We start from the raw sequence: 20,637 nt of genomic DNA, 5'->3' as shown, positions 1-20,637 counted from the left end.
TTATAGTTACTTCACAATAGCACATTTACAAAGAATAACTAAAAGCCAAGTTCTAAATTTTTCCCTTCAACTAACCTTTCTAGTATCAATTGATACAAACACATTTCCTCTTGTACTACCACTGAAGCCAGGAACATACATACTAAAGGCAATTTCTTCCAACCATGCAGGAACATCCTGTTGAGCCTTTAAAAGAAAAAATAAACTTCATATACAACATGCATAAAGTCTCAAAGATTGGCACAGTTTACTTTTCCTTAAAATACATATATATAGGGGCTTCCCTGATGGTGCAGTGGTTGAGAATCTGCCTGCCAATGCAGGGGACACGGGTTCGAGCCCTGGTCTGGGAAGATCCCACATGCTGCGGAGCAACTAGGCCCGTGAGCCACAACTACTGAGCCTGCGCATCTGGAGCCTGTGCTCCGCAACAAGAGAGGCCGCGATAGTGAGAGACCCGCGCACCGCGATGAAGAGTGGCCCCCGCTTGCCGCAACTAGAGACGAAGACCCAACACAGCCAAAAATAAATAAATTAATTAATAGAATGTTTAAAAAAAAAATATATATATATATATATATAATGTCCACTTTCAATGACAAGGTAAGAACACTATCCATTCAGTTTTAAAAATTAAAAACTTACATCTGACAGTACTTTCACTAGAGGCTGTGCTAAATGGTTATCTGATTCAGGATTAAAAAAGGAAATAGCTCTGCCAGTATTTCCACAACGACCAGTACGCCCAATTCGATGAACATATTCATCAATGGTAGAAGGGAGATCAAAATTGATAACATGCTGAACATTTTCAATATCCAGCCCTCGGGCAGCTACAGAAGTAGCAACAAGAACTGGGCACTTTCCACAGCGGAAATCTCCAAGGGCTTGTTCTCTCTCTCTCTGTTCTCGATCACTTGAAAGAAGATAAAGCATGTATTAGGACAGCTCTTATGAAAATTATTTAAAAGAACCACTGAAGTTTGACACATAAATTTCTTTTTAATAACAGTAAAAAATCGCAACATTTAACATTAATGTCTACTTCTTACATACCAAGTATTATACTAATTCCTTTCAAGTCATAATTTAATTTGATTCTCATAATACTACTTTGAGGTTAGGACAATTAACCCCATTTGCAGATGAGGTTAAGGTGACAGCTAATACATAGAGCCAAAATACAAACTCAAATATGGCAAACATCAAATCTTACCTATTAATAATCTCTTTCTAGTCTTGACAACTACTTGATCAGAATGCCACCTCAAAAATTACCGCTTTTTAAAAAGCATAATCTCTGAATTCTATATATTCACTGATTAATCAGAAAGATTAGATTCAGCTGAAGAAACACCTAGATCTAAGTATCAGAGAGCCTTTTAAATGAGATGTCTTGAGAAGTCACCATTCCTCATAATAAAGAGTCTAAGACGCACCTTTAACACGCTCATCCCCGCCACTTGGTTCTTATAAAAACTTAAAATGAAGGTGAAGAATAACAGCTTAGATCTTGAGATCTTAATTCTAGGATTTTATACTAGTTAAATATACTGACATTTCTTAACAAATGACAAACAGAAGTTACCTCCTTACTAGGAAATCATATTAATCTACTCACCCATGAATACTTGTTGTTGATATTTTTTCTTGACAAAGAAAAGTGGCAATAAAATCTGCTTTTTTCTTGGTTTCAACAAAGACCATAGTTCTTTCATCTCCTACAAGACAATGAAACAATGATTAACATTCAAACTACAAAATTAGGAAAAGAAAAAAAAAGGGTAGGGTGAGTAGGAAACTGTCTCATCCACCACTGTATTCCTAGCACCTAGACTCAGGCCTAACAGGTAATAGTAACTCAAATATTTCCTGAATGGATGAATGTCAAAGATAGACAAGGACTTTTTCCTACTTTAGGACTAAAAAAAAAAAAAAATCAGCTTGCCCTTTGCCTTCCTAAGCCAACCAAGAAGTAGAGACTTAGGGAAAGATAAATGATATCTACCTGCCAACTCTTAACAGTTCCACAAATTTGTCTCAGGCCCTTCATTTCCCTCGCTATAAATAAATGCCTTTGTTCTTTACTTCCCAAGATCATAGAATCTTTTATTCTACCTTGACTACCAGAGGTATTCATAATAATGGCATCCAACCCAGGGCTGACAAACTCTACAATATTCCATGTTCCAACATTATCTCTTAATTCAAACCCCTTAATCCCCAAAGTATCTTATATATACAGAAAATTATCCCAGGGCCTTAACGCATTAAAGAATATTTACTTGTTATAAGTATTTAATTGGTTGAAATTCAAGCATGAGCCAGAGACTTTTCCACACAAGGAGCTTTTCTGTAAAATGTTAGAGAGGAAAGATATTTATAGCCTTAATGAAAGTAAGAAGGTATTACATTTCATAATCCCACTCCCCCATCTTCCTATGAGCTGGCTTCATTTATTCAACAAATATTTAGTGCCTAGTAGATGCCAGTTAACTATTCTAGGTGTTGAAAACACAGCAATAAAACAAAGCCCCTTCACTCACTGTGGGGAGGCAAATAACAAATATTATGCATTAAGTCTAAAAAGGAAAAAAAATCAGCAGAATAAAGGGCCCAAGTGGACTGATGTACCCTCTCTAATTAGATGACATCTGAGTAGAGATATTACTAAAATAAGTGAACTATTCAGATACCCGAGGAAACAGTATTACAAGCCAGAGGGTAAGAACAAATATAAAGGATCGGATCTAAGGTATGGGTGTTCTTGGTGTGCTCAAAAAAAAAAAAAAACAGAAAGAGGTCCCCATGTGGTTTTTATGTTCTAGGCAGAGGGAACATCAAGAGCAAAGGCAATGAGGCAGAACCATGTCTGCTATGTGTGGGGAACAGTAACGAGCAAAGTGCGCCTGGAATAGGGTGAGCAAGGAAGAGCAGGATTTGAAGACAGAGGGGTAATGGAGGCCATATCATGAAGGGCCTTGGAAACCACTGAAAGATCCTTACTTTGAGAAGGGAAGCCACTGGGTTTGGAGAAAAGAAGTGGGAAGATCTGATCTTTGTTTTAACTGAGCAGCGGATGGGTTCTGATATACTTTGATGCTGGATAGAAACAAGAGGATTTTGCTAACAGATCAGATGTGTACACTGGAGAAAGAAATCAAGGATGCCTCAGATTTTGTGTCTGAGCAACTGGAAGAATGGAACAAACACTAAGTGAGATAGGAGGACTGCAAGAAAGGAAGGTTTAGGGGTGATATTTAATTATCAATAAATCACAGATATCTATTAGACAACCAGGTAGGAAATCAATAGAGCAACTGATTCTTACAGTAATAAATGAGTTATATCTTTGAGACATAGTCATTTTATTTATTAGAGAGTAATGATTTTATGTTTTATCAAAAATTACCTTTCAATCCAACAAGATGCCCAATGCCAAAACTGATAAATTTGATAGTCAGTTACCTACTACTACTGTGCAGCTTAAAGCCTCGATTTCATCTTTTCTTGGTTCCCAGTGTGAATCCCAAATGGTAATAAAAATTTAACTCCGCTGACACTTCTCTAGTTTTTTTCCTCTACTGATTTGGTATTTTTTCTCCTTCAGACAATAAGCTATACCCCTTTGGTGGCATAAATAATGCAAATTTAGTTTTATGAGCAGACCATCTGGTGATCTTTGTAAATGGATTAATGGATTATAGTTATGTATTTTGTTGGGTGAAAAATAATAGACAATTCATCTTGTTAGCCTTTTTTGACTATTAGTCCATTGTGAACTAAAATCAATTAAGAATCTAAAAAGAATTCTAGCTTTGGTAGTTAGATTGCAATTTTTTGTATTTCTGTGTTTACTCTTTACCTGTGGCTGAAGTGGTAGAACTGAAGCTATAAGCTCTTTATGTATCTATAATTCAGAAAGGGCTTTACCCACCACTATGTATAATCATTATGTTAATACTCTATGGAGAGTATTAACAAATTATAAAGTCTCTTAAAGGAGCTCAATTCTGATTGGTTTACAGAGATAAATTAGTGAATTTATAGAGATAAATATTCCAAAAATTCCTGGAAAATAAAGAAACTGACTCATAATACTTTAACTATATTAAACTTTTTTAAAAAAATTCTTCCTATAGGAGCTAAAGCAGAAATATTTTAAGATTCCAAGTTCCCATAATTAAGTGAAATCTTTGGTAAACAAGACTAACTTACTTGGTTTTAAAAATACAAATGTACTTTCTCGAATTTATCAGTGTTAAGTAGAAAACAAACATGTATCTTATTTTACTTGGGTTTTTCTTAATGTATAGAGATTTGCCAGTCAAAATAACTAATATTCTCCATAATGTTTAAGAGTATGAAAATGTAAATCTGTGTTCAACTAAACTGACTATTCAACACTATCTACCGTTTTTTATACTGTCATCTGGAAGATAATTTCCAAGATCTTTGGCTTTAGATAACTTAAAATAGTAGACTATATTGAGTTAATTAACTCAATAATCACTGAATATAGGATAGAATTCTCAAATATTAATTACTAAACATAAGTTTATGTCCTTTTGCTTGTTATTTTTCATATACTATAGAGAGGCAATATCTTTGAGTCATATTAATGAACCTACTCAATTTTGCTACTTGAAGTGTAAAAGAATATGTGTGGTGTAGAAAGATATATGTGTGATATAAAAGTTCATGAGCTCTGGCAGTCAGCTACAATGTTTGTGTATGACATCTCTCAACTGTCCATCCCTGCCTCTAGTTTACTCTCTGAAATAGAAGTTACTACGGTTAAAAGTAATAATTAACATAAGTGGTTGAGACTACACTTGGAGCAATAGTGACCAAGAAATATAAACCATTTATGTGTTTGTTTTTCAAGAAAAAAGCAAAGATGATCACTAACGAGCACACCCTTCAGGGTTGTCTGTGCCTTTTACTGTCTTTATTTACTGTCTTTATTTTTTTATACCTCTACTGCAACTGAGAGCAATGCAAATGATTCTTATCAATAAAAATACAAATGAAAATTTTCCCTCAAATGTAACTGATTATTGCTTTGTGGATACTGACCACTTTTGCATCTATTTGTAAATCCATCTTAGCTTTCCTGATATCCTACACATAAATGTGTTCTTTGGGGACTTCCCTGGTGGTCCAGTGGTAAAGAATCCGCCTTCCAATGCAGGGCACGCAGGTTCAATCCCTGGTCAGGGAACTAAGAGCCCACATGCCGCAGGGCAACTAAGCCTGCGCACCACAACTACCGAGCCCACGCGCCTCAATGAGAGAGCCCACGTGCCACAAACTACAGAGCCCATGTGCTCTGGAGCCCGCACGCCACAACTAGAGAAGAGAAGACCTGCACGCTAAAGAGAAGCTCACGTGCCACAACGAAAGATCCCGCATGCCTCAACTAAGACCCAACACAGCCAAAATAAATAAATAAACAAATATAAATGTGTTCTTTGAATTCTCCTTAGAATTGGCTGTAACATCTTACTAGCTCCCTTTGTAATTAATGAGCTCAATAAAATCTTTGACACCTGTTCATTTAAAATTATGAAAAAGGCAGATGGTATACTACTATGAAATAATGAAACCTACACATTTTAAAGGCAGAAGAGGAAAGCTAGCAGATTTAAGTTAACGATTAGAAAAAGAGATAAATTATACGAACAAAAATACGTAAAATACTAGGATATATGGCATGACATTTCCATGCAAAGTAAAAAAAAAAAAAAAAAAGACGAGAATAATAAACTCTAAACTACTAAACATTTAACAGTTTAAATAATACAGAAGTATACCAATAGTGCTTATACACTGATCTCAGCATTTTGAAGCACTCTCTTCAGTAGAATTATTTTCTAAATAAACTTTATTCCACAAATTCATATATTAAAGTCTTAAGGTAATTATACTAGAAATGTGCTCTAACTTCAGCAAAACCATATATTGCTTGTCTCCTGCTACATTGGAACTTCAATTTATACTGGGCAAGTTACCTGACATCTCTGTATTTCAGTGTCCTCATCCTTAAAATGGGGGATAACAAAACCCACCTCAGAAGGTTGTTTTGAGAATTAAATGAGTTAACACATGTAAAACAATCAGAACAGTATGTGGCCTATAGCAGTTATTATTTTTATTTTGCATGCCAGAGTATATGTTATGATACATATCATGAAGCAAACTAATAACATTTCTCAAACTCAAGATGAGTATTTGGTTTTTAAAAGTTTTTTTTAATATAAAACTCAGGAGAAAACTGAAGACTAGAAACCTTTAAAGAGTGAGTGCTTTCTAAAACAACTTTTTTTTTTCTTATTGTTGGAAATGAGACAGCTTCCTGCTTTTTCATTCCCCAGTCCCAACACTGACATTCAAACTGAAATAGACTTACTAAAATGGAGGATGAGGAGAATGGACACATATAAGTACATTTAGCCTGTGAGGTAACAAAAGGGTATTAAAAGGCCATATTAGAAAATTTTATTTCAAGGCACAAACTAAAGCTATCTCAATAAAAGAAATACAACTTTCTCTTGGAAAAAAAAATCTTTTTTTGAGGGGAAAGGGATAGATTTCTCATCAACATTGTGAAGGAACAGAACTAGATCTTTCAAGTCCCTTCTATCTCAAAAATTCTTTGAACTATGAATACAGGAAGCCTTAGAGAGCAAAAACTGGGAAGTAGAAATACAACAAAGATTTTACTTTTAGTGGAGTAAACAGAGCTTGATGTAAAGATATGTTACTCATCCTTTCTATTTCCTAAAACAAGAAAATATGTATTTCTGCTGGAATAGTTTTTTGTCAAACACTGTTCAAACAAAGTCTCAAATTCTTCCTATTTTTAACATTTATGGAGGAGAAAGGATTATACTGCTACATCATTTATCCAAAAAATCGAATCATAAGAAAAAGAGCTTTAACTTATTTATTTAACTTATGCCAAATAATGCTTAAAGTCATTTCTAAAAGTCATTTTTGTAAAAATCAAAATCATAACAAAAGATAATTATATCAATGTAAGGTACCTATGTTTCGTAGAATTTCGACAAGTTTTTCTCTTTTTGAGTACTGGCCAACTTGGAGAATGGTCTGCTGAACATCTCTACATGCTCCACCCACTTGTCCAACAGCAACAAACAAATAATTCGACTTTAAAAACTCCCCAGCCAACCTTGAAAGACAAGAGAGTATTCCTTAACTTATCCTCTTCCATTAATACTCATAATATTCACTGAATTCCTGCAAGTGTTACTTCAATATTAATAAGCCAGATTATAACAGCTATAATAAGAGAAGGTGGATACTTACATCATCCAAGTACTACTTTCAAATATCAGTATTAAATGTTAAGATTTTGCAAAATACTTAACAACTACTAGTGAAAATGTCTGTGTCAAATTATGGATAAGTAATTTCAAGGATGTGCTGACCATACAAAACTATATAAAACGTGTATATAACAATAAAAAAAAGTATGCTAAGTATCAGACTACAAGCAGGAATTTTTTTTATTAAAAATTAAAATGTAACCCTACAACAAAAATTCTTTTCTTCATTCACTGCTTTCATGTATGTTATTTCTAGGAGCTGTTTCCTGAAAATATTAGTTGTCAAATTAGTATACTTCAAATGAACTATTAGGAGCAAACCAGATCTTAAGTCAGTGCTTTTTGTAACATGACAAACATAGAAAATGATAATATTTGTACAGCATAATTGGGCAAAAAAATGAGATGATGTGAAGAGACTAGGGGCCAGGGCCACACCAAGTTGTGGATGCTCACCTCAAAGGTTGGGGGTATCAGCATCTTGACACACACACAACTCACTGACAGCATACAATTAAGAAGCCCTGCTCTAGATCACCCAGGAACACGGAGTAGGGAGAAGGGGAATTGCCAATTACAGAGCAAGTTTGGAAGGAAAAAAAAGGAAGGTCATGTAGCAGTCATGTACATACTCTCCTATGTAGCAGTCCCTTACTTTCTAGCCACCTCCTAGCATATCAAGAAAATAGTTCAAACTCAGTATATCCATAATCTTAATAAATCACTGCTGCTTCTCTCTCTTCATCTGCTCTTACCATAAAAGAAAAAGAAAAACATTGTTGATATACTACCTCTAGAGACAAGAACCCTCTCAAACCTTGAGATCATCTGCAAGTCTTAATTGTCAATCATCCTTTACACTCATGAAAACATATTCTGAGTGCCTCGTGTCAGGCATACATGGTACAAGGCACTGGGTGTATAAAGATGAATATGATGGTCTCTGCCTCTGAGGTGCTCATATCAAGTAGCATAAATATAATTATATTAAAAAATAATTACTATAATCTAAACTATTTATATAGTTTAGTATTTACATATTTTAATTATTTAATGATTTACTATAATAATCCAGTGTTACAATAGTTAACATCTATTGAACCTTACTATATTCCAAGAAACGTGAAAAGTGTTTTAAATAGTTTCTTTCACAAGATACAGGATTCTTTCACAAGATTGGCAGGAAATGGATGAAATGATGTCTGTTAAGAGTCTTCAAGTTTGAAGCTTGATCTAAGGAAGCAGCAAGCAAGAATGTGAAACAATGATGACTAGGGAAAGGCACTCAATGCAGAAGACGACACAAGGATAAATAATGAGGAGGAACAGAATTTGGCTTGTGTGGCCGATAGGAAATAGTCTAAATAAGCCAGAAATACATCGGTCCAGGTAAAAAAGTGGCAAATGAGGCAGAAATTATCATGTGTAAAAGAATTTGAAAGTTGGTAGTCTGTGGAGATGGAAAGACACGGGAAGGTTTATCTTAAATAAATGGCTATAAAGATCAGACTTTGTTTTGGAATTTATACCAGCATAAAAATGAAACTACAGGCAGGGAGACAGGTTAGAAAGAAAGCTACTACCAATGAGCAGAGGGAAACTGAAAAGGACCTAAAATAAGGTGGGAAATAGAGAAGAAACTAACGAATTTGAAATATTTTAGAGATAACTGCCAAGTTGAACACTTTTGAAGGGCAGAATTAAAGGAGTATGAGGGAGGAATCAACATGATTCAAAGGACTCTGGCTTCGAAAGACCATGATGCCAATCAGGAAAACTGGAAAGGAAAGAGGGAGCTGAAGAATAGGTTCAATTTTGGACTTGATGAACATGAGTTACCGGTAGTTCATCTAAGAGGAAAAACAATCCTAAAGAGTTAAATCTAAAAGTCTGGAGCTGAGGAGAGAGATTAAGCATACAAGTAATAATTGGGTTGTTTGTTTTTGATATTAAGTTGTAGAAGTTCTTTACATATTTTGGATATTAACCCCTTATGGAACATATCATCTGCAAATATCTTCTCCCAACCAGTACATTGTCTTTTTGTGTTTCTTCATGGTTTCCTTCACAGTACAAGACAAACAACCCAATTTTTAAAACTGGGCAGAGGACCTGAATAGACAGTTTTCCAAAGAAGACATACAGATGGCCAACTGGCACATGAAAAGATGCTCAATATCACTAATCATCAGGGAAATGCAAATCAAAACCACAATGAGATACCACCTCACACCTGTCAGAATGGCTATTATCAAAAAGACAAGAAATAACAAGGGTTGGCAAGATGTGGAGAAAAGGGAACCCTTGTGTACTGCTGGTGGGAATGTAAATTGGTACAGCCAGTATAGAAAACAGTATGGAAGTTTTTCAAAAAATTAAAAATAGAACTATCGTATGGAGCAATTCCACTCCTGGGTATATATCCAAAGAAAATAAAAACACTAATTTGAAAAGATATGTGCACCCCAATGTTCATAGCAGCATCATTTACAATAGCCAAGATACGAAAAACTAGGTTTCCATCAACAGATGAATGGATAAAGAAGATGTGGTGTATACGTATATGCAATGGAATATTACTCAGCCATAAAAAAGAATGAAATTTTGCCATTTGCAACAACATGGATGGACCTGGAGATTATTATGCTTAGTGAAATAAGTCAGAGAATGACAAATACTGTATGTTTTCACTTATATGTGGAATCTAAAAATAAAAGAAAGGAACAAATGTAACAAAACAGAAACAGACTCACAGATACTGAGAACAAACCAGTGGTTACCAGAAGGGAGGGGGCTGAGAGAGGAGTAAAGGAGGCGAAGAGGATTAAGAGTTACAAACTACTAGGTATAAAACAAATAAGTTACAAAAATGTAATGTACAGTACAGGGAATATACTTAATATTTTATAATAACTTTGTATGGAATATATTCTACAAAAATATTGAATTACTACATTGAGCACTTGAAACTAATATAATATTGTAAACCAACTATACTTCAATCAAAAAAAAAATACAGGTAATAAGTTTGGGAGAGTAAACAGGTACAAGTGCAAGCCAAGGAAATGGATGCTTCAATGGTTCAGTGAATACGCAGAATGAAAAAAGTGGACTCTAGACAGAATAATAGGCAACTTGTAACATTTAAATGCAGACAGTAAAGCAACTGAGGAGTCATCAAGAACTCAAGAATATAAACAACTCAAGGTCAGGAACTCTAGCCTATTTATCATATAGCCCCAGGGCTTATAATCAAATATGGCTCATAAAAAGTCCTCAACAAATATTACTGACTGACGGTAGTATAAATTAGTCATTTGGGCTGGCCAATATCTGAACACTTTCCTATTTCAGGGTAAATTAAAAAAATAGATGGGACCTCCCTGGTGGCGCAGTGGTTAAGAATCTGCCTGCCAATGCAGGGCATACAGGTTCAACCCCTGGTCCGGGAAGATCCCACATGCCGTGGAGCAACTAAGCCCGTGCGCCACAACTACAGAGCCTGTGCTCTAGAGCCTGCATGCTTCAACTACTGAAGCCCGCGCGCCTAGAGCCCGTGCTCTGCAACAAGAGAGGCCACCACAATGAGAAGCCTGCGCACCACAATGAAGAGTAGCCCCTCTCGCCACAACTAGAGAAAGCCCCGCGTGCAGCAACGAAGACCCAACACAGCCAAAAAAAAAATTAAAATTAAAAAAAAAAATAGAGTGGCTCTGTAGCAGCGGCGGCTGGTCTCCGGCATCATGAGTGGCTTCAGCAGTGAGAAGCGCGCCGCGCCCTTCACCCTCGAGTACTGAGTCTTCCTCAAAAATGAAAAAGGACAATATATATATCCATTTCATGATATTCCAATTTATGCAGATAAGGATGTGTTCCACATGGTGGTTGAAGTACCACGCTGGTTGAATGCAAAAATGGAGATTGCTACAAAGGATCCTTTAAACCCAATTAAACAAGATGTAAAAAAAGGAAAACTCCGTTATGTTGCAAATTTGTTCCCTTATAAAGGATATATCTGGAACTATGGTGCCATCCCTCAGACTTGGGAAGACCCAGGACACAATGATGAACACACCGGCTGCTGTGGTGACAATGACCCAATTGATGTGTGTGAAATTGGAAGCAAGGTATGTGCAAGAGGGGAAATAATCAGGGTGAAAGTTCTGGGCATACTGGCTATGATCGATGAAGGGGAAACTGACTGGAAAGTCATTGCCATTAATGTGGATGATCCTGATGCAGCGAATTATAATGTTATTAATGATGTCAAGCGGCTGAAACCTGGCTACCTGGAAGCTACTGTGGACTGGTTTAGAAGGTACAAGGTTCCTGAAGGAAAACCTGAGAACCAGTTTGCTTTCAACGCAGAATTTAAAGAATTTAAAGATAAGGACTTTGCAATTGATATTATTAAAAGCACTCATGACTACTGGAGAGCATTAGTGACTAAGAAAACTGATGGAAAAGGAATCAGTTGCATGAATACCACAGTGTTTGAGAGCCCCTTCCAGTGTGATCCTGATGCTGCCAAAGCCATTGTGGATGCTTTACCACCACCATGTGAATCTGCCTGCACAATACCAACAGATGTGGATAAGTGGTTCCATCACCAGAAAAACTAAGGAAATTTCTCTGGAATACAAGTTGATATTGCTGCATCCTATTCGTCTGAAAGCATTAGATGCAAAAATAGTAACTTTTCCAAGCTTTAAATTTATAGATCAATCAAATTCTGCTGTGACCAATCCAATATATCCATACTGTTATCCATCTAAAAGCATCTTTTATATCAACTAAGATAACTTTTAGTTCCTGCTTAAATATCAAGACAGTTGTAGTTTGGAAGTCATCTGTGAATAAATGTCCAAGATAAGTACGTACTGGATGTATATGTTTGCCACGTGTTAGGAAATAAATAAATAAAAATAAATTTTAAAAAAATTTTGTTTATTTATTTATTGTTGGCTGTGTTGGGTCTTCATTGTTGCGTGCGGGCTTCCTCTAGTTGCGGCGAGCGGGGGCTACTCTTTGTTGCAGTGCGCAGACTTCTCATTGCAGTGGCTTCTCTTGTTGCGGAGCACAGGCTCTAGGTGCGCGGGCTTCAGTAGTTGTGGCACGTGGGCTCAGTAGTTGTGGCTCACGGGCTCTAGAGCACAGGCTCAGTAGTTGTGACGCACGGGCTTAGTTGCCCCGCAGCATGTGGGATCTTCCCGGATCAGGGCTCGAACCCGTGTCCCCTGCATTGGCAGGTGGATTCTTAACCACTGCGCCACCAGGGAAGTCCCAGAAATAAAATTATTTTGTTGAAAAAAAAAAAATAGATAGGCAGCAGGAATATTACCTGCTAATTAGGTAGGTATTTACCCACCTAGTATTAATTACCTAAGATGATGATGGGAATGTAGATACCCCATTTCAAATTTAAGACACCATTTAAATATAAGAAACTATTCTTTTATGTACCACTAAGAAAGAAAAAAATCCTGGCAACTGGCCAAATGCTTTATTACGATTTAGACTTTTTCCTCAGTAAAGAGCTCTGTTTAACTTTATACAAAGACTTTTAAAATCATCTAATAAGTAATACAAATTGATAGTGTTTGACCCCACATAACATTCTGTCAGACCAGGGGGTCCACTTTCAGCAAAGGTGGTATTGCAGCAGGTGCATAACCATGGGGTCCATATCATACCACAACACCCAGAAGTTGCCAGCCTGACAAACTGGAACTGTCCACTGAAAGAACAGCTAAAGGGATAGCTTGGAAGTGATTCTTTATGAGGATGGAACATTATTCAGTAGGAATCAAAGATCTTCAAGTTAGGTACATGGGTCTGTGAACCAAGGGATACAGCAAGGGTGGCCCACATACCATCCATCACTTCCAGTGACCCACATGGGAAATCTGTGCTTCCTGCCCCCACTACAAGTATAGGTTCTGCAGTTTTGGAGGTCTTGGTTCCCAAAGAGAGAATGGTTCCACCAGAGAAAACAGGAAGAGTCTTACTGAACTGTAAGCTAGAGCTGCTGCATGGGCACTTCAGGTTCCCTGTGGCCAAGGGGTCAGCAGGCAGGAGGAAAAGTCACCACTCCAGCAGGAATGTGTCATCCTAATCTCAGAACTCACAGACCACAGAGTACGTGGTATGATACTCAAATATCTGTGGAAATTGGTATATAAATTTTCCAACACAAGCACAATTCCCCCAAGCTCTATTATTTGGTTTGAGGAGAAGGCACAACAATAAAAATAATTTCATTTAGTAAGCACTTATTAAATCCTAGCTAGGTGCTGCACTCATGTACTCTCTCTCTCTCTCTCTCACACACACACACACACACACACACACATCAATAAAATGTGATGCTGGGGCTTCCCTGGCGGTGCAGTGGTTGAGAGTCTGCCTGCCAGTGCAGGGGACACGGGTTCGAGCCCTGGTCTGGGAGGATCCCACATGCCGCGGAGCAACTAGGCCCGTGAGCCACAACTACTGAGCCTGCGCGTCTGGAGCCTGTGCTCCGCAACGAGAGAGGCCGCGATAGTGAGAGGCCCGCGCACCGTGATGAAGAGTGGCCCCTGCTTGCCGCAACTGGAGAAAGCCCTCGCACAGAAACGAAGACCCAACACAGCCAAAAATAAATTAATTAATTAATTTAAAATATATATATATATATTTAAAAAAATGTGATGCTAATGTAAAGCCAGGAAGTAAGGTAAGAAACAATGAAAAATATGGTAAACTTCCTGGAAATACTTCTAAACTACCTATGTTACAATCTTAAATTTAGGATTAAATGAAGTAAATCTCACAAAAATAAGATATTCACATTACTTCTCCTGCTATAAAAGCACCAAGTACATAGTAACTACTTCTAAGAAGAAAAAATTTACCTTTGAATTTCTTCTGGAAAAGTTGCGCTAAACATAAGGGTCTGACGCTGTTCCTTTGATGGCATTCCTGGGCAGGAAATTAACTTCTTCATTTCTGGTCCAAAACCCATATCCAGCATGCGATCAGCTTCATCCAAAACTATATATTTGACTTGTCTGAGACCAATCTTTAAGGATATTTTCAAGGGTGAGGGCAGAGAATGCATACTAGTTAATGTATTAAACTAAAATATTTTCTACAACTCCAACTATTAATATATTCTTAAGGATGAAGATTAGAAATAAATGCATAAAACAAAGAGAACTGTTATGATTAGGTAATACTATCAGTGTTTATTTCAGTTCTCAATTTTGCCTTATGTTATAAAACATTTTATAAGAAAGAAACCAAAACACCTAGATCAGTACTACACAATACACCTTTCTGTAATTACTTAAAAATTCTGTATCTTCACTGTTAGCCAGTAGCCACATGCAGCTAATAAGCACTTGAAATGTGGCTAGTGTGCCTGAAGAAATGAATTTTTAATTTTATATCACTTTGAAATTTAAATAGCCACATGTAGCTAGTGACTACTGTATTGGACAGCACAGATCTAGACTATATTATCTGATAAAGTCAGACTCTTTAATGTAAGAAATAAAATTTCTTAATAGCATGACATATTCAAATGTCTTATAACTGCTAAACTTATTTCTAACTCCTTTAAACCCTTAATAAATCCCCCATTCTCTAATCACTCAGGAACAACTGGGAAACTTTTCTTACCTATCATGGATACTTAGTGCTAAAAAGAGAAGCACACATTTGCAAAAAGAAAACAAGTTATTTTGGTACCCCAGGGAAGATGTTTAATCACGGTGGATTTCTCTGGATACTCTTAATAAGTATCCTAAGGAAAGTCCCTTTACGCAGAAAGAGCATGTTTTGAATAATCCCTTTAGAGAAGGGCCTTAAAAAAGCAAATCAGGGTCATGAAAGTGAACTGAAAATATTGATACAGAGATGTAATACTGTGGTATGTGAATACCAAAAAGAAATACATAGCCCTAAAATCTCTTTCTGAAGACAGAAAATTAACAGTCCTGGATATCACTCCCACGCCTAAAACAGAAGACAAAATTACGGATGCCACAAAGGCTTTCTTTCAGGAAAAAAAATTATTTCATCAAGACATATATGAAATTAGATAAAAGCACTTATTGCATTTCTCTCCCAGTGTAGTGGGGTATAGGATATGGATTCTGGAATCAGATCCAGATTCTAACCCTAGCTCTATCACTTAATAGAGCTAACTGAGAGGTTTAAAATAAATTACATAATCTCACTAAGTTTGTTTTCCCAAGTATAAAATGGAAAATACTATTTACCTCCTATTTTCATTATTTTAAGATTTATGTGAGAATGCATTCAAAGCATCTGATGGGGGCCTAATATATAAATGGTGCTGTAATAAATGTATGTATCTTTATACCAATCTCTCTCTTCCCAAACAAAAAAAATTATTAATCAATACCACAACTTTGTTATCCCTCTAGAGCCTACCTTTTCTTTACCTATGATATCCATCAGTCTCCCAGGAGTAGCACATAATATATTACAGCCTTGTACTATTTGTCGAATGGAATGCCCCAACTGGGTTCCCCCATATATAACAACAGCTCTTACACAAGTCCTATTAACAATAAAAGTAAATGTCACTTTCTAGTTACTTGAAAATTAGCCATTTGTTTCTAACAAGATGTAAAATGAAATCCATAAAGGAAAAGCTAATACATTCAACATTCTTTTAAAAAAATTAAATTCTTCCCAGAAAGAAGCTGAAAAGCTGTGGAAAAATAATATTTGAAACCTGTCTGATAAAGGGCTCTTCAAAAACAATGATAAACATGACCAGCACTCACGCAATAAGCCAAAAACATGAACAAATGGTTCATAAAAAATACAAAGGTTTTTAAACACTTTAAGTTCAACATTACTTTTAAAAGCAAAATAAATGAAGACTAACAACATTTTCCCTCAAGTGTGATAATACCATGTTAGCCAGGGTGTAGGGAAACTGGCACTCAGGAGGATAAACTGATACAACACCTTTCACAATTTTAGTCTCTATTGAAATTTTAAAACATATCTTTTTCTCAGTAAATTCACATCTAGGAATTTTCCCTTCAGATATGTCCCCACATATGGGTAAAGATGACTGTAAAATAATATTCACTACTAACATTATTTTTAGTATCAAAAGATTGAAACCTATCTAATTGTCTAACAATAAAAGACTTAAAATTATAGCCCACCCATACAAAGGAATATTGTGCATTCATAAAAAGGAGTACAGTTCTAGAGTAAGCATTAGCTCCAACATACACCATTTTTAAAAAACAGGGTGGCAACAAGCTTAGTATGCCACCATTTGTTGAGAGAATTAAAGTGCATACATGTGCACCAGCTATTTCTACAATAATTCACATAAACTGTTAATAGTGTGTAAACTCTGAAGAGGAGAATTAAAGATAAACATTGATACTTTTCAGTTTTTTGCCACAAAAATGTTCCAACAAATATCCATGTACTAATATTCATTTTGTGCATAATTATCTGAATTTATCATACATATGCTTTTGTTTTTTAAAAAAGAAAACTGTTATCTTTTACTTGATTTAAAAGCCTGAAGTTGGGACTTCCCTGGTGGCGCAGTGGTTAAGAATCTGCCTACCAATGCAGGGGACACGGGTTTGAGCCCTGGTCCGGGAAGATCCCACAGGCCACAGAGCAACTAAGCCCATGTGGCACAACTACTGAACCTGCGCTCTAGAGCCCGTGCACCACAACTACTGGAGCCTGCGCGCCTGGAGCCTGTGCTCCGCGAAAAGAGAAGCCACCGCGATAAGAAGCCCACACACCACAACAAAGAGTAGTCCCTGCTCGCCACAACTAGAGAAAGCCCGCGCGCAGCAACGAAGACCCAACACAGCCAAAAATAAAATAAATAAATAAAATTTTTTAAAAATGTACTGGAAAAGCTTTAAAAAAAAAAAAGACTGAAGAGCAACATACTACATGGGGATCAGCAAGAAATAAACAGTGGTATAAGCAATGTACACCTACTTTTTCCAAAAGATCTGTCAAGCTTGACATTAAAGGGATTTTAATAATTTTAATTTTTTCTACTCTCATTTTAAATAAACTGATTTATACAAAATAAAAGGTGAAGCTTCTATACAGAGAAAACTCTAAAAAATTGTAAAGAAAAACACTAATATCCCAATAGATAAACTGGTAGATAACAAATGCATAATTCACAAAGGAAAATGTATAAAGCGTTCAACCTCTCAATAACCAAATAAATGAAAAAAAAAAAAAATGAAGATACCTGTGGTGGTTTTAAAATACGTACACAAATTCTTCAATACTCCTTCCTTTAAATATAGATCCTAACTCCGCTCCCCCATAGGTGTGTACAAGGCTGGCTTCATAGGTGTACAACCTGTACAGTCATACAGGGTCCCAAGCTTAGAAGAGCCCTGTGCTTGGTTTAATGCTCTATATTTGCTGCTTAAAATTCATAGTTTTTTTAACAAAGGACCCTGCGTTTTCATTTTGCACTAGTTCTAGCAAATTATATAGCCAGTCCTGAGTATGGGCTAGACTTACTGACTTGCTTAGTAACAAACAGAATATGGCCAAAGTGACTGCAACTGTTTTATAAAAGTCACAGCAACCTCCTCCTTGCTCTTTCTCACTGACCACTCAACCTAAGGGAAGCCAGCTGTCATTTCCTAAGGACAATCAAGCATCCTTACAAAGAGATCCAGTCAAACCTTCAGATGACTGCAATCCTAGCTGACATCTTGTCTGCAACCTCATAAGTGATCCCAAGTCAGAAACACCCAGCTAAACTGTTCCCCAATTCCTAACCCTCAGAAACTGTAAGATAATATTTATTGTTTTGAGCAACTAGGTTTTAAGGCAAGCAGCAACAGATAACTAATACAATACCAAATACTGGCAAAGTGTATAGTGAAATTGGCATTCTCATATACTGCTGGTAGAAGGCAAGCTTTAAAATAAGTCCATATTCTTTAACATTAAATTTATAAAAATCCACTCTAAGAAAATACTTAAAACATAAAAGTAGAAAAAATTTATATAGCAAGCTGTTCATTACAGCAAGAATTATTTTTATTTACAGTAGCTCCAAATTAGAAACAACCTAAATCCCCCAAAATAGAGAAATAAAATACATACACATGGGCAATCTTAAAGTCATTAAAAATTAGGTCTGATTGTTAAATAAGCAGTTATCCATTTTATTAAGTTACGTGTAAAAGAACAGAAAATTATTAGGAACACCCTAAGTTCATTTTTTAAACATACATTTAAAAACTACCAGAAGACACACCAATATGTTCACTATTGTCTTACCTATTTCTATTATCATCTAATTTTTAATAAGAATGTTTCTTTTTAAAATAAAGAGATTCCATAAACAAGATTATGAAAAAGTAAACTTCAATCAATTACATGAGTGCATTCTTATTCATGCACTGAGTTCTTCCCAAAATAAGTAAGAAAATTCTCTAAAGAAAAACTTGTTTGTGAGTGGCATTCTAGATGTACTTACCCAAAAGAAAATTTTCTGGCTTCCAAATAGATCTGACTGATCAATTCTCGAGTTGGTGCAACAATAATACACTCTGGTTCCTGCAGCTCTTTAAAACGACTGGCAGTTACTCCATCACGCATCATATGAGCCAAAATTGGCAAGAGAAAAGCTGCCTAGAAGTTAAATTCCATAATTTACAAATGTATAGTGCATCATCCTTCTCCCTATGGCAACCTATTCCTCATGTCTTTATATCCTTTAGCTTATTCTTTCATCTTTTTGGTAAATTTAAGATGAGAAAGGAAAACCATTTTTATTTCCATGAGTTTTTAACATTTAGGTCTTCATGCTCATATTATACAATATAAAATGTCTGATAATGTTAATCTACCCTATGAAAATATCTTTTGTTTTTTTAAAAAGCACAGCCATAGATTCTAAATAAACTTATTTTCAGAGGTTAATGCAGCATGCAGCACTCATTCTAAATGACTCCTTTTGGGGTAGAAATAAAATTATCAGAATGCATGACAAAAGTGGTCCACAAGCAGAGCAAAACTTGGGAAATCATTCATTTGGATTACTAAACATGTCACCCTTATTAAAGTTACATGTGGCAAGAAACTTTGTGCTATAGTTTCCTCATTAAACAAATAAGACACTAAAATCTACCTCCAAAACCACATTTAAGTCACACAACAGCTGCTGTATTATACAACTCACTCATTTTCCCTTCAACTCTACTAGGGAGGCTTTTTAAGACTAATATAGTATGAACCAAGACTCTATGATCCTGGAAATGACAGTCTTTAATACTCATCTCATGGAACTCTATTTAATAGACAAACCCCACAGTTTAGTCCTAAGACCAACCTGGTCCCATCAGAGCTCTTTTAGAATTAGCATAACCTGAGGTCACTTCATACTAAGGACCAGGTACAATACCTACAGCTATTTCTCATTCTCTTGACTCCAAAACTGTATCAGCTGTATTACATAAATTATTTATCTTTCTCTGTGGCTTATAAACTTTGGTGCTTTGACCCTCAATCATTTTGTTTTAGATATTATGTTCCACAAAAAAAGCTGAACACACTTAGAGATTAAAAATCTATGAACTACTCTAGAAATAGTTCAAAATTCTTTCTTCAGAAGTACACAAACCTCAATAAAACCAGAAATCAGAACCAAACACACATGAATATTTATGACAGTTCACTGAAATCTTCTACTTGGGAAGAACCAAAGTTCAAAAAGTAGCAGTTTGAATATGGGGCAGAATACATGCAGGAAAGTGACTTACAGTCTTTCCAGACCCTGTCTGAGCACAAGCCATCAAATCTCTTCCTCCTAGTATAATAGGAATACTGTATTTTTGCACAGGAGTAAGCTTAGTATAACCAGCTTTAGCAATGTTGCTATTCAGTGTCTGACAAAGATTAGCTTCTTCAAAAGTCTAAAAAAAAGCAGGTGGCAGTGATTAAATTCCATATATCATATACAGGTCATTCCATGAACATATTCTATTTGAATTAGTTTCAAGTTGTTAATTCCACTTTATATATACTATGTTAACTTTACAAATATGCCCCCACTCAAAAGTAATATCCAGAACCTGTATGTTATTACTTGATAGAATTAAGGAATATTCCGTACAGACAGTGGTTCTAGAAACTCTTTTCTGTCCCCTTAAAACCTGTGAGATACAAATAACTCTAATCAGTAAAAATGGTTCATTACCAACAAGGGACTCTGGGCTCCCCCACTCCTTAGAAAACCACTCCG

At 35.9% G+C, this 20,637-nt stretch overlaps 2 protein-coding genes across 4 annotated transcripts in view; one reads left to right on the top strand and one right to left on the bottom strand.

Annotated features, from left to right (window-relative positions):
• DDX4 (DEAD-box helicase 4) overlaps nt 1-20,637 on the bottom strand; it is a 65,992-nt gene that overhangs the window by 698 nt on the left and 44,657 nt on the right. For all 3 annotated transcript variants that reach the window (XM_061187803.1, XM_061187805.1, XM_061187804.1), the window contains 8 exons: nt 20,156-20,308; nt 18,871-19,025; nt 15,792-15,921; nt 14,246-14,412; nt 7,050-7,195; nt 1,622-1,721; nt 646-916; nt 76-186 (listed from right to left, as the gene is read on the bottom strand). In XM_061187803.1, the coding sequence (XP_061043786.1) occupies nt 76-186; nt 646-916; nt 1,622-1,721; nt 7,050-7,195; nt 14,246-14,412; nt 15,792-15,921; nt 18,871-19,025; nt 20,156-20,308 (1,233 nt within the window). The remainder of the gene's footprint in view (nt 1-75; nt 187-645; nt 917-1,621; nt 1,722-7,049; nt 7,196-14,245; nt 14,413-15,791; nt 15,922-18,870; nt 19,026-20,155; nt 20,309-20,637) is intronic.
• On the top strand, nt 11,076-12,067 carry LOC133089700 (inorganic pyrophosphatase-like). The gene has a single exon (XM_061187806.1). The coding sequence runs from the start codon at nt 11,231-11,233 to the stop codon at nt 11,972-11,974; it is 744 nt and encodes a 247-aa protein (XP_061043789.1). The 5' UTR covers nt 11,076-11,230; the 3' UTR covers nt 11,975-12,067.

The sequence above is a fragment of the Eubalaena glacialis genome, chromosome 4 (assembly GCF_028564815.1).
Source record: "Eubalaena glacialis isolate mEubGla1 chromosome 4, mEubGla1.1.hap2.+ XY, whole genome shotgun sequence".
NCBI classification, from domain to species: domain Eukaryota; kingdom Metazoa; phylum Chordata; class Mammalia; order Artiodactyla; family Balaenidae; genus Eubalaena; species Eubalaena glacialis.
The sequence above is the reverse complement of the archived record's forward strand: the minus strand, read 5'-3'. Positions and strand labels throughout refer to the sequence as shown.